Raw genomic sequence first — 21249 nt, forward strand, 5'->3', positions numbered from 1 at the left:
ACTTATTCACCAATCAATTCACTTACCTCACCCAACCAACCAGTACTTCCTAAGAGCCTAAGCCAGGGGGACTGAGATGACTCAGCTGTGTTTCTCACTCTCATAGAGCCCACAGCCCAAATCAGATAGCAAGACACAGAAGAACTGGTGTCCTCATGGAAAAGGAAATACAGCTCTATCCAGAGTCTTACTTTCCCAGGCCAGGCTCATTTACTAATCAAAGCTAAGGGGCAGTGTGGGGAAGGCATGCCTTTCCTGCTCTGTCTCCTCTTGCATGGTTTATGATGTCCTGCAGTCCCGATTCCCCACCCTGGTTTGGAGGTGGCTGGGCTTCCACCATGGACTGAGCAGTCCCTTCCTCTGCTTAGGCTTCCTCTGGGCCTAGAAGGGCAGTCCCTAAAGACTCCCTTCGCCCCAAATGGCTGGCAGGCTCTGGCTGTGAGTCTGATTTCTTGGACCCCAGGCCTTCCTTATCAGGACCACCATAGACTAAAGATGCCACAGGACTGGATTCAATGACCAAGAACCTGGTCTAGATACCCTATTCAACAGCTGGCTCTAGGGTACCTGTAAGTTGGCTTTGCCACTAACTGGCTGTGTGACTTTGGGCAAGACTCTTTCCCTCTGCAGTTCTGATGCCTCGGCTATCTGTCTATTGGTTAGTTTCTGCACTGCTATAAATGGAATCCCCTTCAATGGGAGACTTTATTGCCAAAGAACAACACCACTAATCATTCTGTGTGCTGAATATGTGCCTGGCACTGTGCTAAGCACTTCCACTTACTAACTCACTTCATCCTCACAACAATCCTATCCTTTCCCCCAGGAAACTGAGGCATAGAGAGTGTAAGTAACTTGTTTACATTCATACAGCTAGTGAGGGGTTTGAACCCAGGCCATCTAGCTCCAGAGGATGAGCTTTAACCACCACCCAGCCATATCAGGGGGCTCTGCTGTCTCTTCCACACCGAGGGCCATCAGCCTCCACCAAGGAGAACCATGTGGCCAGGGTTCTTTTAGGAATGACCGAAAAAGAGAGGTCTTAGGATGCCAGGGTTTATGGCACAGAAGGGGACACTGGTGCCTGAGAGGCAAGTGACTTGACTTGATTATAAACCAAGGATCCCAGTTCCCAGGTCCCCAACCCCTCTTCCTGTCTCAGCAGTTACACCTTCTCCGCAGGTGTAGTTAACTGCCTGACTCCTGTCTTTTCAGCCACCTGGACACAGCCTCAGTCAATCGACATCTGGGAATTAGATTTAAGCTTTGTCTCCAGTGCTATGAAACACTGCCTAATTGAGACTTAACACCGCAGTGATGCTGCCGTGGCCCTTCTGGCAGATCCCAGAACTCCTTTTTTATTGTAATTGCATAACACACATCTCAATCCAAGTCCACCTCGCAGGGCTTAGCCCACACAGTTGCCCCTACGCCCGAAGTCTGCTCTGGGAATCACCCTGCTCCCCTCTCTGCCACATCTGAAGGATAAGATCATTAACAGCATGTCAGTTATTTTAAAAAGGCCTGGAGAACAGAATAAAGCATCGTTGATCTACCTTGAATTCTAACTTGGGGCTAGTGTTGGGAGTGAAAGGAAGAATAAAAAAACCTGGTCATTTCTGGCATCAACCCCAGGGTTCTCTATCACCGTGCGCATGCATTATCCCGACCTACTTTCTCCTTTTGTCAGTTCTGCCTCCCTCAACCTGCAGCTCTGGGGTGATGTGGGAGGCTGCTTAGCTGCAGCAAAGGGTGTAGTTCTTGCAGCCTCAGTGTCTGGAGGCAGGAGCCGCCTCTGCTTCCTTCCCCTGACAGCCCTCTGCCCCTCACTGCTGACTTACGTTTTCCTCCCCATTTCAATAAACCTGTGAGTAGCTCCCACAACCCAACTTGATCATGGGCAGAAGGGAGAGGTCAGGGCCAGGGCACATTTGGAGGGTTAGCAAAAAAGCTCAGCTGCTCACTCAGATACTCGCACTGCAGAAATGCCCTACATCAGGGTGTCACTAACTTCTGGATGGACAATTCTGTGTTTCTCTTCGTCTGAATGCTGTTTAATTACAAAAAAGCAACCGGTGCTTCCAAACCAAATAAAGATTACAATATGATGAGTCTCAGTGGCTTAGCTGAGACAGGAATATGAGAGTTTTTCTTATCAAAACTAGTGATACCACTATTATTATTAATAACAACGATGTCCTTGGTGGTAGATTGTGAAAATGGCCATGAATAGTTCTCCTCTCTAAATCCATGCCCTTTGCAATGTGACTTTGCAATTCCTCTCGTTAAGAGATGAAACCCTTTGAATCCGGACAGGCCTCTTGACTTGTGTTAGCCAATAGAATGCAGCAAAGTGATAACGCGAACAAGCCCAGTGTTAAAAGACAACAGGCTCAAAATAGAGTCACCTGTGCTAAGCTCACATCACCAAACGAAGACTTAATACCTAATCTAACTGCAGTTTCAGCCTCTCCCAGGAATGTAACCTTACCCAGTCAATCTGGAATTTCCCGGTCAGCACTAGTGAGGGAATCCACCCGACAGCCCCCTTCCATCCTCCATAGGTAGTTACCTAAGCCTGAAACAATCCACTTTTCTCCCCTTCTGCCTAAAAAGTCTTCCATTTTGTACAGCTCCTTGGAGTTCCTTCCTACTTGGTAGACGGGATGCTGTCCAATTCACAAATCATTCAATAAAGCCAGTAAGATCTTTAAGTTTTACTCAGTTGAATTTTTGTTATTTAACATATTTGGTGGCAGAAATGGGATCTAAAGTGAACTTCTGATGGCCCCAGGGACAATAAGAAATACATGTGTGGTACTCCACTAACCCTTTGAGTTTGTTATCTTTCCTGCCTTTTCAGACGGCTGTGGTTAGTTCCTCTGGGTTTTGAGCTCTGCTTTCTTTGTGTTGAGCTCCTGGTGTAATTGGCTTTCCACTGTTCCCTATTTAACTGGAAACTTCAGCCCTTGATTCTGTCCCAAGATCTACGGGAGAACTGCAGTGGGAGTTCACAGTTCCCCATATATATGGCGCCCCCAAGTCCATAGTCCCCGTTTCTTGAAGTCTGCTGGTTCAATCCTTTTTCTGATCCCCAGGTTCCATGTAGGAAACTGTTGGTGATTACCGACTGGAGTTGGATTGGGTCCAACTTAAAAAACTGGACTGTGTCTGGGATTTGACTGGGTCTGACTTGAGCTGGACTGGGTCCAGAAAGTAAAGGTTGTCGCTAATGAGAATCTCGGAAGTAAAAAAGCCATAAAAGTTGGTGAGCACTGGTTGAACATTTAAGAGCTGTTAGAACGCTCAAAACCTAACTCAAAGAATCCCACGTTAGTATTAATTGGTCTTGGAACTGGTTAGATTGACACTAGGTCAATCTGCCAGCCTCAAGAAAATTTCTGTGCAATGAGGTACACTGTAAAACACTGCACAATCTCCAACTCAGCAGCATGTCCCTTTTAGGTATTATTTTGGCTTTGAGAGACCCAAAGATTCAGCTGAAAATAGATGGAATCCTTAAAAATCTAAAGATTTAAGTGCACCCCCTTCCTGCATACTTGTTTATTTTATAACTAAGACCTATGGTCCCAGAAGCTACAAAAATGGCAAAATCTTACTAAGCTTGTTTTGTGTCCTGAGAACTTGGCTTGGTAACTGTCAGGTTGGGGGCCCCAAAATACAGTTAGACAGAAATGTGGTTGCACTCTATTTGTGGCTAAGGTCTACCAAACTGCTGTGAGCCCTCAGAAGAATTACAATGGCCATTAGAGGGGATGTTTCAATGATAAGATCATTTAAGAAGTACTCTTGAAAGTAAGTGTTCCCAAATTAAACAAACAGAATGGGATACCTACTTTTACTGGTATGCAGAAACTCCCCAAAGGCTACAAAATTCCAAAATGGCTTCATTGAAAGTTTCATTGTAAAAAGCTAATGAAAAAATTTAAAGACACAAGAAGTACCTAGAACAAAATAAGATGAATCTAACCTCTACTGCTCCCCTCTATCTTCCTTTATTCGAGTATTTATTCTAGCAATCCTCTGTCTGAATTGTCATTCTCCTCTGAAGAGACTATAAGACTGTCAATGGAATTCTGCCAAGTTAATGGCCTTACAGACACCCTCATATCTACCTTCGAAGGAGGGTCCCCATGTGGAACTGTCCCAGAGTTGACAAGACTCAGAGGAATTCTCTGGTAAACTGCTATATTAGTCCCTAAAACAGCTAGGGGGAAACTAAAATTAAAATTAATTTAAAAAACCCAGCCAAATACTGGTAAATATTGGAGCTGTACTCTCTACTTTAAATCCCATTCAGCACCTGCAGATAGGATCCTGGGAAAACTGGAGGAAGCTGGCTAAGGGTACTAATTCTTACTAGATTCAGCTCTCCCAGATCTTTGCCTGGAGTAACCAGTAGAGAGAGGAAAATAGATTATCTTTTGCATCTTCTTTGGGGATGCGTCTTGAGTCCAAATGGTTGTTCAATACTGCTAAAAATATTTATTGTTTGTCTCGGCTAAAAACGACAAAGTAACTCTGTGGTCACAAATTGGCCAAATGACAGAGCGAGATAGAAAAATTTTTAGGCCTTCTCCCCTAAGCTAAAATAAGAAACTATGTACCCAGAGGGGAAAAGAAAACCTTCTAAAGCTCTTGTAAAAAGATTTTTGGGTAGATCAATCTATGATGTCATTTAAGGAGCAAACCAGTTCCCTGAGGAATTGAGAGCAACTGTTCTTGTCTTACAAATCTTTGCAAAACTAGAAATGCAGCTCTAGAGGTAGTTCAAAGTTCACCTATTCCTTTCACCAATTCCCAAACCTCCCCTATTTATCTCAAAAGACTTAATATTGGGCTTGGGAAACCAAAGTCGTAGGAAGGACTTGCATTCCTTCCCTGTGCCTTTGAGATGTAAAAGCTCTATAAAACTTCAGCGATTACCCTTATCAGAAAGAAAATAAAAGGGGGAAAGGTAATTTGAAACAGGCAAATGAAAAGTCATGCATGTTCACACATATTAGTAGAAAAAGTTTTAGCTATCTAAGCAGTTAAACTTAACTTATTCCAACTGTTTTGTTATAATTAGTAAGTTTTATATTATCATACCTCTCTTGGCTAAAATTTTAAAACTATATATCTCTGTGTCTGTCTATGTTTATGTGTGTCTATATATGTATGTTGTAGATGTATGGCATTTTCTACCTCTAGATGTTATTACTAAAATTAATTTGTAAAAGAGCTCTATTTAATTGGTTTAAAGAAACAAACAAACAAAAAAACTGCTTTATATAAATTTAGTACTTATCAAAGTTCTCAAAAATATAATAGAAACTAACCCAAATGCTTTTCAGGTTCATGTGATCTGGGAAAATATTTGGTATTAAAGCTAGTTTAAGTTTGTTGATTTAATTAAAATAGACATATTTTTAGTTGTTAGCATTGACTATAATGGAGACATACAACTCATTTCACCTGGGTTTATTAGTCAAATGAATTTGTGTTATTTCTTACAAAATTTGTCAGCAAGAAAAATTAGCTAGGAATGATGGCTGACTTTATTTCATGAAGTTTTATGACTATCCTAAACATAATTGTTGAGAGCAAGTAAATTATAGATGTAAGTAGGATAAAAAGCTTAAGGTGAACTTTTAAAATAGTTTCTCCAAATCTTTTTGGTAATCTTAAACCTTAAAGTTTTAAGTTAAATAATGAGTTAAGTTCAATTCTCTGAATATCCAGATTATTTCCAAATAAGATAATATATTGAAACATTAATTGCTGGACATTAATAGGTTTGTCCATTTTTGGCTTCCTTTTACAGAAGAACCAAAGAAATTTGAGTCTGTTAGTAAACAGGTCTTTTATCACACTGAAAAATGTACTATGAAAAAGTATGTTTCTAGAAATTATAAAAAGTATAAATTTGCCAAGCCACAGAATGTTAAAGACGGTGCACAATTATTTACTTTATTTTCACTAGAAATTAAGATTTTTAAGGGATTAGAATTCTAATATATGTAACTAAAACTATTAGAAATAATAAAGAAAACATTTCTGTATGCAAGGAAAATAAAATGTGTATTTTCGGTGAAAGAAGGCATAAGGAATGGAAATGCATTTTGTTAAGGGAAGAGAAAGTAATTTGTCTGAAAGTAAAACAAGGTTATTTCAAAATAAGAAGGGAGAAGATAAAGAATAAATTAAAAAGAAAGCCGAGAATAGAGAAAAAGAGAGAGAGGATTTTACTTTGTATCTTCAAGTTGGCTAAAAATTAAGTTTGTTATAAGGGTTTTAAAAATAAGCTTTAATATCAATAGCGTATTTATGTCAAACTAAAACAATTTTCTTTCATCTGCCAAAAGAAAGTTTTCTTGGACTATTGATCTGCTCCTGATAAGAGATTATGAAAGTTGTTTTTTTTTTTTTTACCTTTTAAGTAATCTGCCTAGAAAATAAACAAAGACCTTGTGTCTTGTCAAAATAATCACTGATGTTCCATGCTGTCATTATTAGGTCTTTGATTACTTAAGCAAATCTCCTAACCTAGTCTTCTCAATATTAAAAGAGCTAAGTTTTGCTCAGAACTATGTAAACTTCTATATTTGCCTGTGAAAGCTTTAATTATCACTTTGGTTAAATAAATAAGTATTGTTTCACAGTGAACTATGATCCTATTGAACCAAGTGTTTTAAAACCTTTTTGGTATTTTTGACAAACTTCCCAAAAATCAAATCCTAAATGAAGTTTGTTTGACATTGACCTAACTTTGTAATTTTCCAGGGGGTCCCTGGAACATTAGATTTGTTTTCTCTCCTTATAAAAAAGAGACAAACTTTTATGTGGAGCCATAAAAAACCCCGAATTGCCACAGCAATCTTGTGAAAGAAGAACAAAGTTGGAGGTATCACACTACCTGATACCAAACTATACTACAACACTACAGTAATCAAAACGGTATGGTACTGGCATAAAAACAGATATATTGATCAACAGAACAGAATAGAGAGCCCAGAAATAAATCTACACCTAAACCCTTACTTAATAGATAACAAAGGACGTAGAATATACGATGGGGTAAAGACAGTCTCTTCAAAAAATGGTGCTGGGAAAATTGGACAGATACATGCAAAAAGAAAGAAGCTGGACCACCTTTTTATACCATATACAAAAATAGACTCGAAGTGGATTAAAGACTTAAATGTAAGACCCAAAACCATAAAACTTCTAGAAGAAAACATAGGCAGTAAACTCTCTGATATTACTAACAGAAATTTCTTTTCGGATATATTTCCTTAGGCAAGGGAAACAAAAGAAAAAATAAACAAATGGGACTACATCAAACTAAAAAGTTTTTGTACAGCAAAGAAAACCATTAACAAAACAAAAAGACAACTGACTGTTTGGGAGAAGATATTTGCTAATGATACATCTGATAAGGGGTTAATTCCAAAATATATAAATAACTTATACAACTCAACAACAAAAAAACAAACAATCCAATTAAAAAATTGGCAGAAGACCTGAATAGATACTTCTCCAAAGAGGAAATACAGATGGATAATAGACATATGAAAAGATGCTCAAGGTTGCTAACCATCAGAGAAATGCAAATTAAAACCACAATGAAATATCACCTCACACCTGTCAGAATGGCTATCATCAATAAATCAAAGAACAACCAGAACTGGCAAGGATGTGGAGAAAAAGGAACCCTCACACACTGTTGGTGGAATTGCAAATTGGTACAGCTGCTATGGAAAACAGTCTGGAGGTTACTCAAAAAATTAAAAATGGATCTACCTTTTGACCCAGCAACTGCACTTCCAAGTATTTACCCAAATAAAATCAAAACAACAATTCGTAAAGATCTATGCATCTCTATGTTCATGGCAGCACTATATACAATAGCCAAGATATGGAAGCAACCTAAACGCCCATCAACAGACGATTGGATAAAGAAATTATAGTTCATATATACAATGGAATATTACTCAGCCATTAAAAAAAGTGAAATCCTACCATTTGCAACGACATAGATGGACCTAGAGATTATTATGTTGAGTGAAATAAGTCAGACAGAGAAAGATAAATACCATATGATTTCACTTATATGCGGAATCTAAGGAGCAAAAAGAACAAACTAATCGAAAACAAACTCGCAAATTTAGTGAACAATTTGGTGACAGACAGAGGGGAGGGGGGTTGGAGGGCTAGGAGAATGGGGTGAAGGGTTAAAGCAGTACAAATTAGTAGTTAATAGATGGTCATGGGGATGGGGAGCACGGCACAGGGAATGCAGTTAGCATTAATATGATGGCTAGGTGGAGGGCCAGGGGAGAGAGGGAGCAAATGGGGGGATCATTTTATGAACTATATAGATGTCTAACCAATGTACTGTATACTCGAAACCAATTTAAATAAATAAATTAAAAAAAAGAGAGACAAACTAAGTAGGCTTATTTGATATGTTAAATCATATGAGAAGCATTGTCAAATAAGAAGTAATACTAAGCCTGCCTTCTTTATGTTATATCTGTATAGGGATATGTTATAACTGTTCCAGAAACTGTATGAAATTCTTGAAAATCTAATGTCCTGGTGTAATGTTATCAGTCATAATTCATTATTATCTCAAATTTTAAATTTGATTCTAATCTGTATTAGATTTTAATCTTGTTAGTTGTCTTTGAGGTTTTGTTAAATACCTATAATTTAACAATTTACAGAAATAACCAAATTTCCTTGTCAATTCCATTATAATGAATTCTTATTAGATCTTTAATAATGGGCATTTTAAAAGTCTTTTGTCACTTACAGAGAGTTATTGTCTTACTCTGACGCTTTTACAAAAGAGTTCCTGCAAAAGTGCTTCATCTTCAAGGAGATTCATGGACAGACCTTTGACAAGTACAGTTTTATGGCAAATTTAAATTTAAAATGAACTGGGTAAGGATTTCTGGAACTAGTGGAAAAACTGGATTCAAGCAGAACGAGAATCAATAACATGGGACTGAATGAACTGAGGAGGATTATAATTTTTTTGACTTCTTGTTTGAAGCACTGCTGGTTCTCTAATGTTTTGCTTTATCAGATCTAAGGAAACTTTTCCTTTTAAGCTATCAACAATCTGGTAAGATATACCTTTGTGAATGAAGATGAAACATTTACTTTTTCTCCCTATCTGGTCTCTCTGGAATTTGGAGATACCTGAGTATTCTTTTCATGACAATATTATTAGTTATTTGCATAAATTCAATGAGAATCTGTTCTCCTTGTAACAGGACACAATTGGAAATATTGGTTATAGTACCAAGGCTTTGACTAGAATGTCATATTTGAGGAAGATGTACATAGACTCAGATGTCACTAGATGGTTTTAAGGCCAATAAAGCCCCTTGGAAAAACTGACCTGGTACCTTGCTTACAAGGTTCCAGCAAAGCAATCACTATTCTTGCTGCGCTTACGTAAATAATCAGGCCAAGTCTAATGCAAATGAATCAGTTTTACTGTGATTATCCTTAGGAAAAAGAAATGGGAATAATTCTAGAGAGAAAAAATTTATATTTTCATCTTTGTATTATATTCTAATCTTGTTAGTTGTCTTTGAGGTTTTGTTAAATACTTGTAAGCAGGACTAGATCCTAAATTCTTCTAGTTTTCTAAATAATTTGGCTACAAGTGTCCAAACTAATGTTTCCAATTTTCTCCCACTCTTCTGATTTGGAATCACTGAGAACAAAGACTGCTCTTAAATCTCCTTGAAAGGAACTATAGACCAGCTCCTCCTTACCACACAGATGGCAGCCGAACTTCAGGGACTCGAGCCTTGGGTATGTGTCTCACAGCTAAAGGCTCCACCTGACATCTGGCCCTGTACAAATGCTAGAGACTTCCAAATCAAATTGACTAGGAAGAGAAGTAGCTGACATCGAAGCAGACTGCTTCTTCCCTAGATGCAGGATCAAGACTTCATACTTTAACTAAGCATGAAATCCTCTCTTCTTCTTTCTTTCCTTTATTTTGGCATTGGCCTGGAAAGATAATGTCATCATCCATATCTCCCAGACCACTGCTAAGGGAGATAACCTCTAATATTTAGAAAAACTTTTTATTACAGGGAAGGAGATTTACTTCCAGAATGTGCCGAAAACCTAACTGACTCCTGGCTTGAACGAGTAAGTGAATGAATCCATTAACAATGCCGCCTCAGTGAAAGTGGTTTGTGCCCCAACAGGATTTATCTGTCTGTGACGGTTATCACTTTCCTTGGGCCTATGATGCCTAGATGGCTGGCGCACAGCTGGGCAATGCCTCTTAGGTTACTAACTGAGCCCCAACTGTTTACAAACAAAATTGAGACTTCTCATTGGTCAATTCCCCTGAATTTACATCGTTGAGTTAGGAAGGACCTACCAGGAGGTGTTCATGGCTGAGGATTCACTTCTTTTGGCAGGGCTCTACTTCCCTGGTTAGGAGTAAATGTAAATGAGGCTATGATTGAAAAATCTCTCCTTAACTCTTGAAGACTTTGCAGAATCCGCTGCTAAGATAATAGCTGCCCATGAAAAATCCTTAGACTCTCTTGCCAAAGTTGTTCCTGATAATAGTATTCTTGATGATCTTTTAGCTGAACAGGAAGGTGTCTATGCTGTGGCCAACACCACCTATCGTACCTGAATTAACACTTCTGGGGAAGTTGAAACTCAGTTATATAAGATCACTGAGCAAGCCACTTGGTTTAAAAAGGTGATGCCTTTGGTAGGGTCTTCTTTTGAGTTATCTGATTCTGATTGGTTTGGGTTTTGGGGACCATGGCTCCGAAGTGGGCATTATCCTGTATGTAAAAGTCATAGTAATCTCCCTGGCACACTGTACTCTCTCAAAAGCTTTAAGTGTATGTTTGCAGCCCCTAACCACCAAGCAAATAATCTCCCTAAGACTGGCACATCAGAAAAAGAATGAAAAGAATGACTGATTTCAAAATTGTGAACCGGAAGCTGTGGCCTGCGACTATCGCAGAGATTCAGAAAAAAAGTCATGCCCTGTGAGTCACACACAGGATCAGTAAAAGCTGGGAGAAATACAGAGAGGTCGCTGAGAGTGGTGCCAATGCTTTACTGTTTGATCACATCTCTCAGTTAAGCTGAGAGTCTGATAAAAGGGGAAATTGTTAGAAAAGAGATAAACAGGCCCAAAATGGAGTCACTTGTGCTAAGCCCACATCACCAAACGAAGACTTAATATCTAACCTAATTGCAGTTTCAGCCTCTCCCAGGAATGTAACCTTACCCAGTCAATCTGGAATTTCCCGGTCAGCACTAGTGAGGGAATCCACCCGACAGCCCCCTTCCATCCTCCATAGGTAGTTACCTAAGCCTGAAACAATCCACGTTTCTCTCCCCTTCTGCCTAAAAAGTCTTCCATTTTGTACAGCTCCTTGGAGTTCCTTCCTACCTGCTAGATGGGATGCTGCCCGATTCATGAATCATTCAATAAAACCAAAGATCTTTAAATTTTACTTAGTTGAATGTGTTATTTAATATCAGACAAGCCTGAAGGAGATGGGACCACACAGAACAGGGATTTGCCATCCCAGCAGAGGCCATTCTAATTGACCTACAGTACTGCCAAGAACAACAGAGCCCCACTGAGACCAGCCTCAATGCCGACTCACAAAATTCTGAGCTAAATACGGTTTTGTTTTTAGCCACTAAGTTTTGGAGTAGTTTGTTATGTAGCAAAAGCTAACTGATAACTGATAATAAAAAGATTTTTTTTTTTTGGTAGGTGGTGAGCAGTGATAGGATTTAAAAACACGATTAACAACAATTTTGGCGGGGGGGAGTCATACAAATATCATAGCTAAGTCAAAGAGAAACAAGCCACTATCTGGCCACCCCAAAAGACATGAGCGGTATTTAAAAATGATAACCACATTGCTCAACCTGCTCTGTGCTTCTGCATCCACCCATGGATGTTGCTCTCTCTAGCGCAGCCTGCACCACTTACCAGAATCTTGGTGGTGTAGGCGCTGTTGATGGCGATGGCATTGACCAGCAGCTCCATGGTCTTGACATTGATGGAGCTGGGGTCGGGGATCTCCTTGTAGTGGACATCACCAACGTAGGCCTGTACCACTGTCATGCGATTGGTGGTCAATGTGCCCGTCTTGTCTGAGCAGATGGCTGTGGCATTGCCCATGGTCTCGCAGGCATCCAGGTGGCGTACCAGGTTGTTGTCCTTCATCATTTTCTGGGGGAAGGGGCAGGTGAGAAGGTGACAGTGAGGAGAGGGAGCTGGGGGGCCAGGGTGCCCGGGGCACTGGGTGAACACAACATAAATGAGGCAGGGTTGTCACAGTCCACCCCTTTGCTTCTGCACCGGCAAAGGATGGCGGTTACTACAGCCTCTGACATCTGGGCTCCTTTTATGTGTGCAGACCTCCTTCTCTTTTATTAGTTGGATAATTTAAAAGATTTGACTAATTGACTTTGTTAATTTGGATTACGGAAGTAATCTAAATTTTGTATGGAAAAAAGAGGGAAAAGGATAAGGTTGGGTCTTCCCTGATTACTTCAAATATTTTTCTGTTATACCCTAACCTAAATAACTATTCCTTATTTGATTATGGATTTTCTCAAATGTACCATCATTCACTGGTGCTTGATTTTCACTGTCACTTTGGTTTCACCAAAAGTAATACACTTAGGAGATACATATGTTTATAGACATAAGATAATATCTAGAAAAATATAAATATATTAGTATTATTATCTTTGGGTGGTAGACTTTTATTGTTTTCTTTTTTAAAAATCTATAGATTCTGTTTTTTCTACAATAAATACATATTATAACTTGCATGATAAAAATCACAAATTTCTTTTAGATGTAGACATACAAAAAAAGAAAAACAAAGCAGCTTTAATGCTACCACTCAAAACTGATACATCTTACACATCAACATCCTTTCTTTTAAATTTATAACAAAAATGGAATCCTACTATACATATTATTATTAATTTTCCAATGTATACACCTCCTTTTCTTCCTTCCTAGCTTTATACTTCCAGCTTCTTCCAGGTTCTCAAGCAATGCAAATAAAGGAATTCTCTAGGAACCATCACTCTTCATGCAGGCCCTCCTGTCACAGTGACCCTCTATGGCAAGCAGGGACACGAAAAGTTGCTAAAGTTGCTGAATCGGATGGAGTTCTAGTCTGCGCTTAGGAATTTGATTTCTTTTATCTTTGTTCCTCATTACAACTCTTTATAAGAAGGGTACAAAATGAGTGCAGTTCATGTTACTAAAAATGGCGTATTGGTAGGATTATATGCTATTGTAGTTTCTCTTATTGTAACCTGTGATAGTAGCAACAATGTATGTTGAATGGATGATCAACAGCAATTTGAATTTGCAATCACTTTACGACACAACGTGTTGTAAGAAAGTTCTTCTGCACTTGTTTTTTTTGCCTGATGTTGTAAGAATCTTGTGAAATTCGGGAGGATTCTTGTAATGTATTTTGGCAATTGAAGACGCCAAGGTAAAGTGACTTGACCAGGCACACGCACCTAGTGAGGGTTAGAGTTGGGATTTGAAGCCAGCTCTGTTTAACCTCACCACTTGGATCATTCCAGCAGGCCTCTGCCCATCTGCACTCTCTGACAAAGGTTCATTTGTTGCGCTTAAAAATGTCTAGGCCTGTGCTGTCCAATATGGTAGTCACATTTGACCACTGAGTACTGGAAATGTGCTTAGGCTGACATGAAATGTGCTGAAAATGTAAAAGACACATGGGATATTAAAGACTTATGAAAAAAATGTAAATCTCTCACTAGTAACTTTTAAATTGATTACATGTTGGCTTGATAATAATTTGGACATACTGGGTTAAGTAAATTATATTAAGATTAATTTTGCTTGTTTCTTCTTACTTTTTCTTTTTAACGTGGTTACTAGGAAATTTAAAATCATGCGCACAGCTCATGTTATAGCTCTATCAGACAGCACTGCTCTAAGTGGTCATCTCTGTTCTTCCGATGGTGACTTTCGGAGGTAGGTCTAGGCTCAGAGAGGGGAGAGTGTGCCTCTTCTGAGTTGGGGTGCTGTACTAAGTTTATCAAGTAACTGTATAAGTAACACTATCGAAGACGGCTGAAGGCACCAGGTGCCAGAGATGCAAACTGTAGAAGGTGTGGAGGCCTAAAATCATCTATATGTGATTCCCCCAAACCAACTCTGTACAACTTTCAAAGGGATTCCAAACTCAGGTGGGTGGCTGAGAGGGTCCTGACTCATGGCTGTGTGACAGTTCCATGTCCAGGCCCCCAGCCCCCAAGTAGCATCGTGTTATGACTTGTTTGGGCTTTGGTTTGTGGGATGGAGTTTCTTCAAGAACCCTAAAAACCAAGGAGATGATAAGGGCCGTATTCTTTACACAGAGCTGCCACTTTCTGGCACCTACCTAGAGATCTCTTTTCTGTATGAAATTACATCAGTGAGCCCAGCCCAAATTCCAGCTTGGAAACTAATGCTTGACGCGCCCTCCGGTGGCTCTGCCAAAGTCTCAGAGCGAATGCCTTATTTATAAACATGCCCAGGCCTCCACCCTCGCAAGGACATCCTGGCACCAGGGCCCTGGGAAACAGGAGTGCAGCCCTCCCTCTGAAGTGTGAAAACCACAGGGCTAAGGGAAGAGAATGACCCAGCGTGTGAGGACCTGGGGGTGAGCCAGGCTTGAAGTGGCCCTAAGTGGGCCAACGTGCAGTACCCATGGGGACACCAGCCCACTCAGCCCAGCCTTAGGGCTCCGCAGAGGGCCACAGGCCTGGGAGCAGGGGAAGGTGGGGCTCTGCCATCAGTGCAGTATTTAAGAAGGCTCCCCAGACCCAAGCTTCCACAGTTGGCGTGCATGGGCACACTTGCCCTTCAGTGAACTTTTTTTAAAACCCCATATTCTCAGCCCAACTCCTGGGAGGAGGGGGTTTTCATAAAATCAGATGTCTTTTTTTTTTGTTATAGGTTTCTTTCTTTTAAACTTTAGAAAACAACCTCTGAGATTAGTAGTCGTACAAGTACTGTGGCTACTATGAGGCCTGTGCTGATGATGGCCAGACTTCTGTCCACATTTAGTGGGAAACGATAGGTTTGGGCTTGCACAGTGATGTCTGCATTTCATTTTTTTAAAAGTTGAGTTGATTGTCGATGTTTAAAAATCAGGAGTTTATTTAAGTCAAGATTTCTGGCTTCTCTCGAAAAAATGTAAAGATAAGGCAACACTGGGCCTGTATCCCTGCAAGGTGACACTTGGCTGGGCTGAATAATGGCTGTCCCTTTAGGTAGGGTGTGGCTCTCCAATTTTCCCACAGGCCCCTGGACTCCCTGAAGGCATGTGAGTTTTGGGTTCCTGCATATATCTTCTCTCTGGCTTCCAATTTGTCCACTCCCTTCTTCTTCTTTTTTTTTTAAAAAAATATTTATTTCCTTATATTTTTTATTATGGTGACTCTGGTTAACGAAATCCAGTAAGTTTAAAGTGTACAATTCCCTTCTTAACTCTTTTCCCAATCCCAGCCCTGGCCCCACTGGCCACTCCACAGACCTCCCAGGAGGCAGCCTATCTCAGCTGCATCAGCTGGCTGGTCTGGTTCTCCCCTTCTCACCTTCACTGAGTAGGCCAGCGAGATGGTGACGGCCAGGGGGAGCCCCTCGGGCACGGCAACCACCAGCACTGTCACGCCAATGATGAAGAACTTGACAAAGTACTGCACATAGACGGGTGTGCACTCAGGTAGCCATGGCTTCTTGTTGACCACGAAGGTGTCCACGGTGAAGTAGAGCACCAGGATGATCACTGTGATGGCTGACATCACCAGGCCTGCAACACGGGGTGGGAGGAGACTTGCTCAGGGGCTTTCTGGGGGCGAAGGGACCTGGGAAGTGAGATGTGGACCAAACCTTTGGCCAAAAGGGCTCTGGGGTCAGGTGACCCTAGCTCATATCCCAGCTCTGCCACTCCCTAGCTTTGTGGCTTGGGGCAAGTCCTTGATCCTTAGAGCCTCAGTTCCTCCTCTGTGGAGGGGATGCATATTTATTTCACACGGTTTTGTAAAGATCGAATGTAATTACTGAATGTAAAGTGCCTAGCACAGTGCCTGGCACACAAGTGCTCAAAAAATGTGTGCTGGGTGATCATGTGAATAAATAAGAGCTGCTTGTATAACGCTCTCACGCAATAATGTGCAGTTGGTACCATCTACTTATTCATTCATTCAGGCAGTAGGGACCGAGCAGTAAAGAGGGCAGTGACCCTGCCCTTGGAAAGCTGAGATTCTAGAGATGGAGGCAGATGAGAAACAAACACCAACAAGATAATTTGGATATGGATAACACTGTGAAGAAAAACTCCAGATGACGTGCTACATAGTGACATGAGTTGAAGACAAGAAAAAACCCTAAATGTCCATTGACAGATGAGCTGTTAAAGAGAATGTAGTATACACATACACTGGAATATTATTTAACCTTAAAGAAGAAAGAAATCCTGTCATTTGTGACAACATAGATGGACTTGGAGGACGTTATGCTAAGTGAAATAAGGCACACAGAGAAAAACTTATATGAGGAATCTAAAATAGGCAAACTCATAGAAGCAGAGAATAGAAGGGTGGTTGACAGGGGCTTTGGGGAGTGAAGGAAGGAGTTGTTTTCCAGTGGGTATAAAGTTTCAGTTATGCAAAATGAATAACTGGAGATCTGCTGTACAACATGGTGCCTACAATAAAAAATATGGTATTGTACACTTCAGAATTGGTTAAGAGGATATATCTCCTGTTAAGTGTTTTTACCCAAAAAACAAAAACCAAAAGAACACAGGAAATTTTTGGAGGTGATGGATATGTTTAGTATCTTGGTAGTGGTGATGGTGTCATGGGTTTATGCATATATCCAAACTCATCAAGTGGTACACATTAAATGTGTGCAATTTTTTTTTTTTGGGTATACAGATTATATCTCAATAATGCTAAAATAAAATAAAAGGAAAAAGCAGCATGTGCAGGTAGGGAGAGGCTACTGAAGCTAAGGTGGCCAGGGAAGACTTCCTGGAAGAGGTGTTATATGAGCAGATAAAGGAACGATGAGAAGGAGCAGCTAGGTGGTGACCTGTGGGAAGAGAGTTCCTGGCAGGAGGCCAATTTTTGGATGAGGAAACTGAGTCTCAGTGAGGAAATGTGAGTTGCCCAAGGCTACAGGCCAGGGAGGAACTGCAGAGTTAGCAAATACAGGTAACTACCTGCTGGGGTTCCCCTGGGATTACTCTTGCCTGTTCCATGTGCCCATCCTCATGCGCCACAGGGGCTGTGCAGGTGCCTCTGAGACTGTGCACACCTGTATTCTTTGCCAGAAGAAGACTGAACTTGGGTGACTGGAGCCTCCTTGTCAGGAAGTGCCTGGGAGTGCACCCCATCCCAAGTGGATGGCCAGTATCCAATGGTTGATGCAAGGGTCCAAAAGCCCAGCTGCCCCGCTACGAGGCGGGACAGACCCTGCAGAGGTCCTCCGCTCCAGAGCGCCCCGTGGAGCACGTGGGGACTGGGATTTCTCTCAAAACCTCAGCTGTATCTGGCTTCTTCTCCCACCCTGTTGTGTTCCTTACTCTTTACAGGTCTCACCTGAGAAGACCCCCTCCCAAAATCCCATCTTCACCCATTTCCAGTTCTGCTTTCAGGGAATCCAGCCCCACAGAGAAGTAGAAGTGGGATGTGAACCCAGAAGTGCTTGACTCTGAACTCTGCTTAGCGGGGCCAAGGAAGCGGAGGATGATGAGCGAGGACTTTGAAAACCATGGGCTGTTCTCATTGCCTCGTTCTCTGCCCCTCAGTGCCACGTTTCCTGGAGGAAATCCCTGTGCCCATCGCTCCCCCACCCCCACCTCCAGCTGTGGAGCCGCAGAGCCTGCTCTCTCTCTATCTGACAGTCGCAGGGGCGGGAAGCCAAGCTCCCGGCAGCCGGGAGCTGTCACCAGGACCCCGAGTTTAAATATAGACAGTCAAGCCTGTAATTTGCCTCCCCTCTCCACAGTGCGGTGCCTATAATTAGAGCAGGGAGACAGCCATGGAAGAGCAAACAGCCAGGTGGGGAGGCCTTGGCATTTGCCACGTCCTTACCCAGGAGGGGAGGCCAAGGCCACGTCAGACAGGCAAGGCTCACTTTGCAGCTGGGTTCAGCTTCCTGGGCCAGAGGGGCTGTCACCAGCCTTCACCTGTAGCCACCAAATCAGTTGGGAAGCCCAGCTTGTTGTGCTGGGGATCTCAGCACTGCCCTCAACCTCTTCAATCTTTCCTCTGCCCTGCAGCTGAGAGCCCAAGTGCATCTCTGCCCTCCCCTGCTCAAACCTCTTACATGGCTCCCACTGTCCTCAGGATAAAGCTTTCGCTGCAAACTCCAAGTCCTGCCTCCTCTCCAGCCACCATGCCCACCAAATGCTAAGTACTCTACATGCATAATCTCTTTTAATCCTCATAGCAACCGCGACTGGGTATCCCAATTTCACAGATCAGTAGGTGAAGACTCAGTGCTAGGAGAAGTTACTTGTCCAAGTTCTCACAGCCGTAGCTGGACAAGAAAGCAGGCAGTGTGTCCCCCACAGCCCAGGTTTACTCTTCTGCTTCTAAGTGCTGAGTGCCTACTGTATAAGGACTCAAACTGGTTGCTGTGGTTGAGAAAGGTGGGTCTCAGGGACTATTTCATGCAAGCCCCCATCATCTCATGCAAGCCCCCATTTTACAGATGAGGCAACTGAGATCTAGTTCGGGGCAGGGCCCTATCTGGGGTCCTACTGTGTGTTCCCACTTGCACCATCCGCGGTGACTGCACACTCACCTGCCTTGCCAATTTGCACAGCCAGCTTGGTGAGCTTGCCTTGGAGCACCGACTTCTCTTTCTTGTGCATGTTGGCCTTCTTCTTGTCATCAGCGTCACCGCCCTCGGCACTCTTGAGGGGCTGCATCTCCATAGCGGCTGCCCCATCCTGCTGTTTGGCTGCAGGTGGCAGAGCATACATGTGCACACACACACAGACACACACACACACAGAAATGCACACACACAGATCAGCCTACGGGGTGGGGATGTTGGCACCCACCCTGCCTGCCCAGGGGAGTGTGTTGAGGCACCCAATCCCTTGCCTGGGCCCCCACATGGCCAGCACAGAAGGCCCATGATAGAGGGGGCAGTCTGCCTCTTCCAGCTGGAGACCCTGGTCCCAAGGCCACTGGCTGTCTCGAGCCTGGAATCCAGGATACAGCAGGAAGTGACATGGCTCCAGTGTGGATTCCCAGCAGGAGTGGGTTGGGATCCACTCTGGGCCTTCCCCAAATGGCCCCCTTGACTTTTCCCACATTCAGACAGGACACATAGGCTTGGGCTTTACCCGTTGGTCTTTGGGCCATGTTGTTGAGATATTAAGTAGTCACTAGACAGTAGGGACAAAAAGGGGGCTTATAAGGTAAAAGAGAGTGTCCCCATCCATGGGTACGAAGCCCCTTCCTCCTTCAGTGCAGGACTAACTGGTAGGCCTGGTGCCCTAACCCTTATTTCCCAAGAATTTCAAAGAACCAGCTTCAAGTCTTCAGTTAAAAGGGCAGCATAGCTCAAAGGCTGGGGAGAAGCTGGCTTGCAGGTCATTCTCATCAGGTGATGCCTCCATTTGGCCTGGTACCGCCTGAATCATAGCTACACTCCCCAAAGACGTCAGGCACCCATAGGTGTGGCTGCGTCTGCCTCTGGCATGGCCCTCACAACCAGTGGGGAAGGGCTGTAGGGACCATAGGAGCCGGTTAATACAAAGGAGTTACCTTTGCTCTGGCTGGCGTCCACAGTGCCATCCTGCATTTTACCTACACGACAAAGAATTTTAACAGACAACAGAGAACAGACAACAAACATCGGTCATCACAAAGACACAATAGGGCCACGGACATTCATGTCACAGACGGAGGAAGGGCCAAGCCGACTCCATCCCTCCTCCATCAGGGGATGCTGGGGATACCCCAGAGACAAGAGTAAACCTGGCCACCACGTTGACTACAGGGTTTCTCTTGATTCTCTGGGGGCTTGGAGAGTGTGCTTCTGTGGGAATTATTTTGGCCTTGAGCATCTTACAGATTAAACAACAGCCTTTAAGGGTGAAAGGGACCAGAGTTAGCAGGCAGAGAGCAGAGGATTGAGAGTTCTCAGGTCTCCAATGAGTAATTTGGTTGGTGTATTTTGTGGGCTGACAAGAGGCAAAAAGGAAATGAGCTGGTGGGGGTGGAGGAGAGAGAGAGAGAGAGAGAGAGAGACAGAATTGTAGAAGCGGGAGAAGTTTGATAAATGTGTTCCTTAGTTTCTGGCTCCAGGAGAAATATTACTACTTTCTCCTTTTCCCTCTGAAGGGGTGTGAAGTTGTAGCACGGACAACCCTCTGCCCAGACCCACTGAGAGTGACCCATGCAAAGGGTGGGCAGGGGCTTCCCAGTGGTGGGCTCTGAGGTACTCCAATTGTATCCAGGGGTCTTGGTGGGAGTGCCCTGGCTCCCAGGGGAAGCGGCCAATCTCCCCTCCATCTGCGTGTATGCTCTTCATTCTGCAGTTGACAGCTCAGGCCATAGTAGACAGGAAGGGTTGGGTCGGTAGGCTCCCATGGGTGCCCCCTTCCCCGGCCCTGCATACCAGGGCCTGATGTTGCCTCCTGCTGGAGAAAGGGCTCAGTTTGGGGCTCCCTTAATCAGGGCTGCCTGGGAGGCCCTCTCCACAGCAAGAGGTTTGTGGGCTGTGTTGGCAGGGTGAGAGGGACTGGTGGCTTCTACCTGGTGGCTGAGACATCTGCCTTCACCTGTTGGCGCTGTGGAAAGGGACACCCTCCTGTCCTCTTAGGCTGTTCACTGAGCTCACCCAGAACTCTGTCCGTGGGCCTTGCCCCGTCTGGAGGAGTCTGAGGAGGTCAGCCACACCTGGACATTTGCTGCAAAGGGGATTCTCTCACAGCTCACATTCCGGAAGAACCCACTATGTGCCAGGTGCAAACAAGATCTCCTTGACGTCATCTAGTCCTTAACACATACCTACAAGGGCACTCCTGTATTAAATCCATTTACAGATGAGAAATTGAGGCTGGGAGAAGGAGACAGTCTGCCTGGGTCTCAGTGGGTAAATGAAAAGCTGGCCCCAAAGTGCATGAATGTTTCCGCTCATCCCCTCTG

The 21249-nt window shown here is 43.0% G+C and overlaps 1 protein-coding gene across 1 annotated transcript in view; it reads right to left on the minus strand.

Annotated features, from left to right (window-relative positions):
• Positions 1 to 11947: 11947 nt before the first annotated feature.
• ATP2B2 (ATPase plasma membrane Ca2+ transporting 2) overlaps positions 11948 to 21249 on the minus strand; it is a 119735-nt gene continuing 110433 nt past the window's right edge. Inside the window, exons 9-12 of the mRNA XM_039888133.1 lie at positions 19864 to 19905; positions 18890 to 19048; positions 15670 to 15884; positions 11948 to 12259 (exon numbers count right to left, since the gene is read on the minus strand). Of these exons, the coding sequence (XP_039744067.1) occupies positions 11948 to 12259; positions 15670 to 15884; positions 18890 to 19048; positions 19864 to 19905 (728 nt within the window). The remainder of the gene's footprint in view (positions 12260 to 15669; positions 15885 to 18889; positions 19049 to 19863; positions 19906 to 21249) is intronic.

The sequence above is a fragment of the Pteropus medius genome, unplaced genomic scaffold, assembly GCF_902729225.1.
Source record: "Pteropus medius unplaced genomic scaffold, Ma_sr-lr_union100, whole genome shotgun sequence".
In the NCBI taxonomy this organism is placed as follows: Eukaryota; Metazoa; Chordata; class Mammalia; order Chiroptera; family Pteropodidae; genus Pteropus; species Pteropus medius.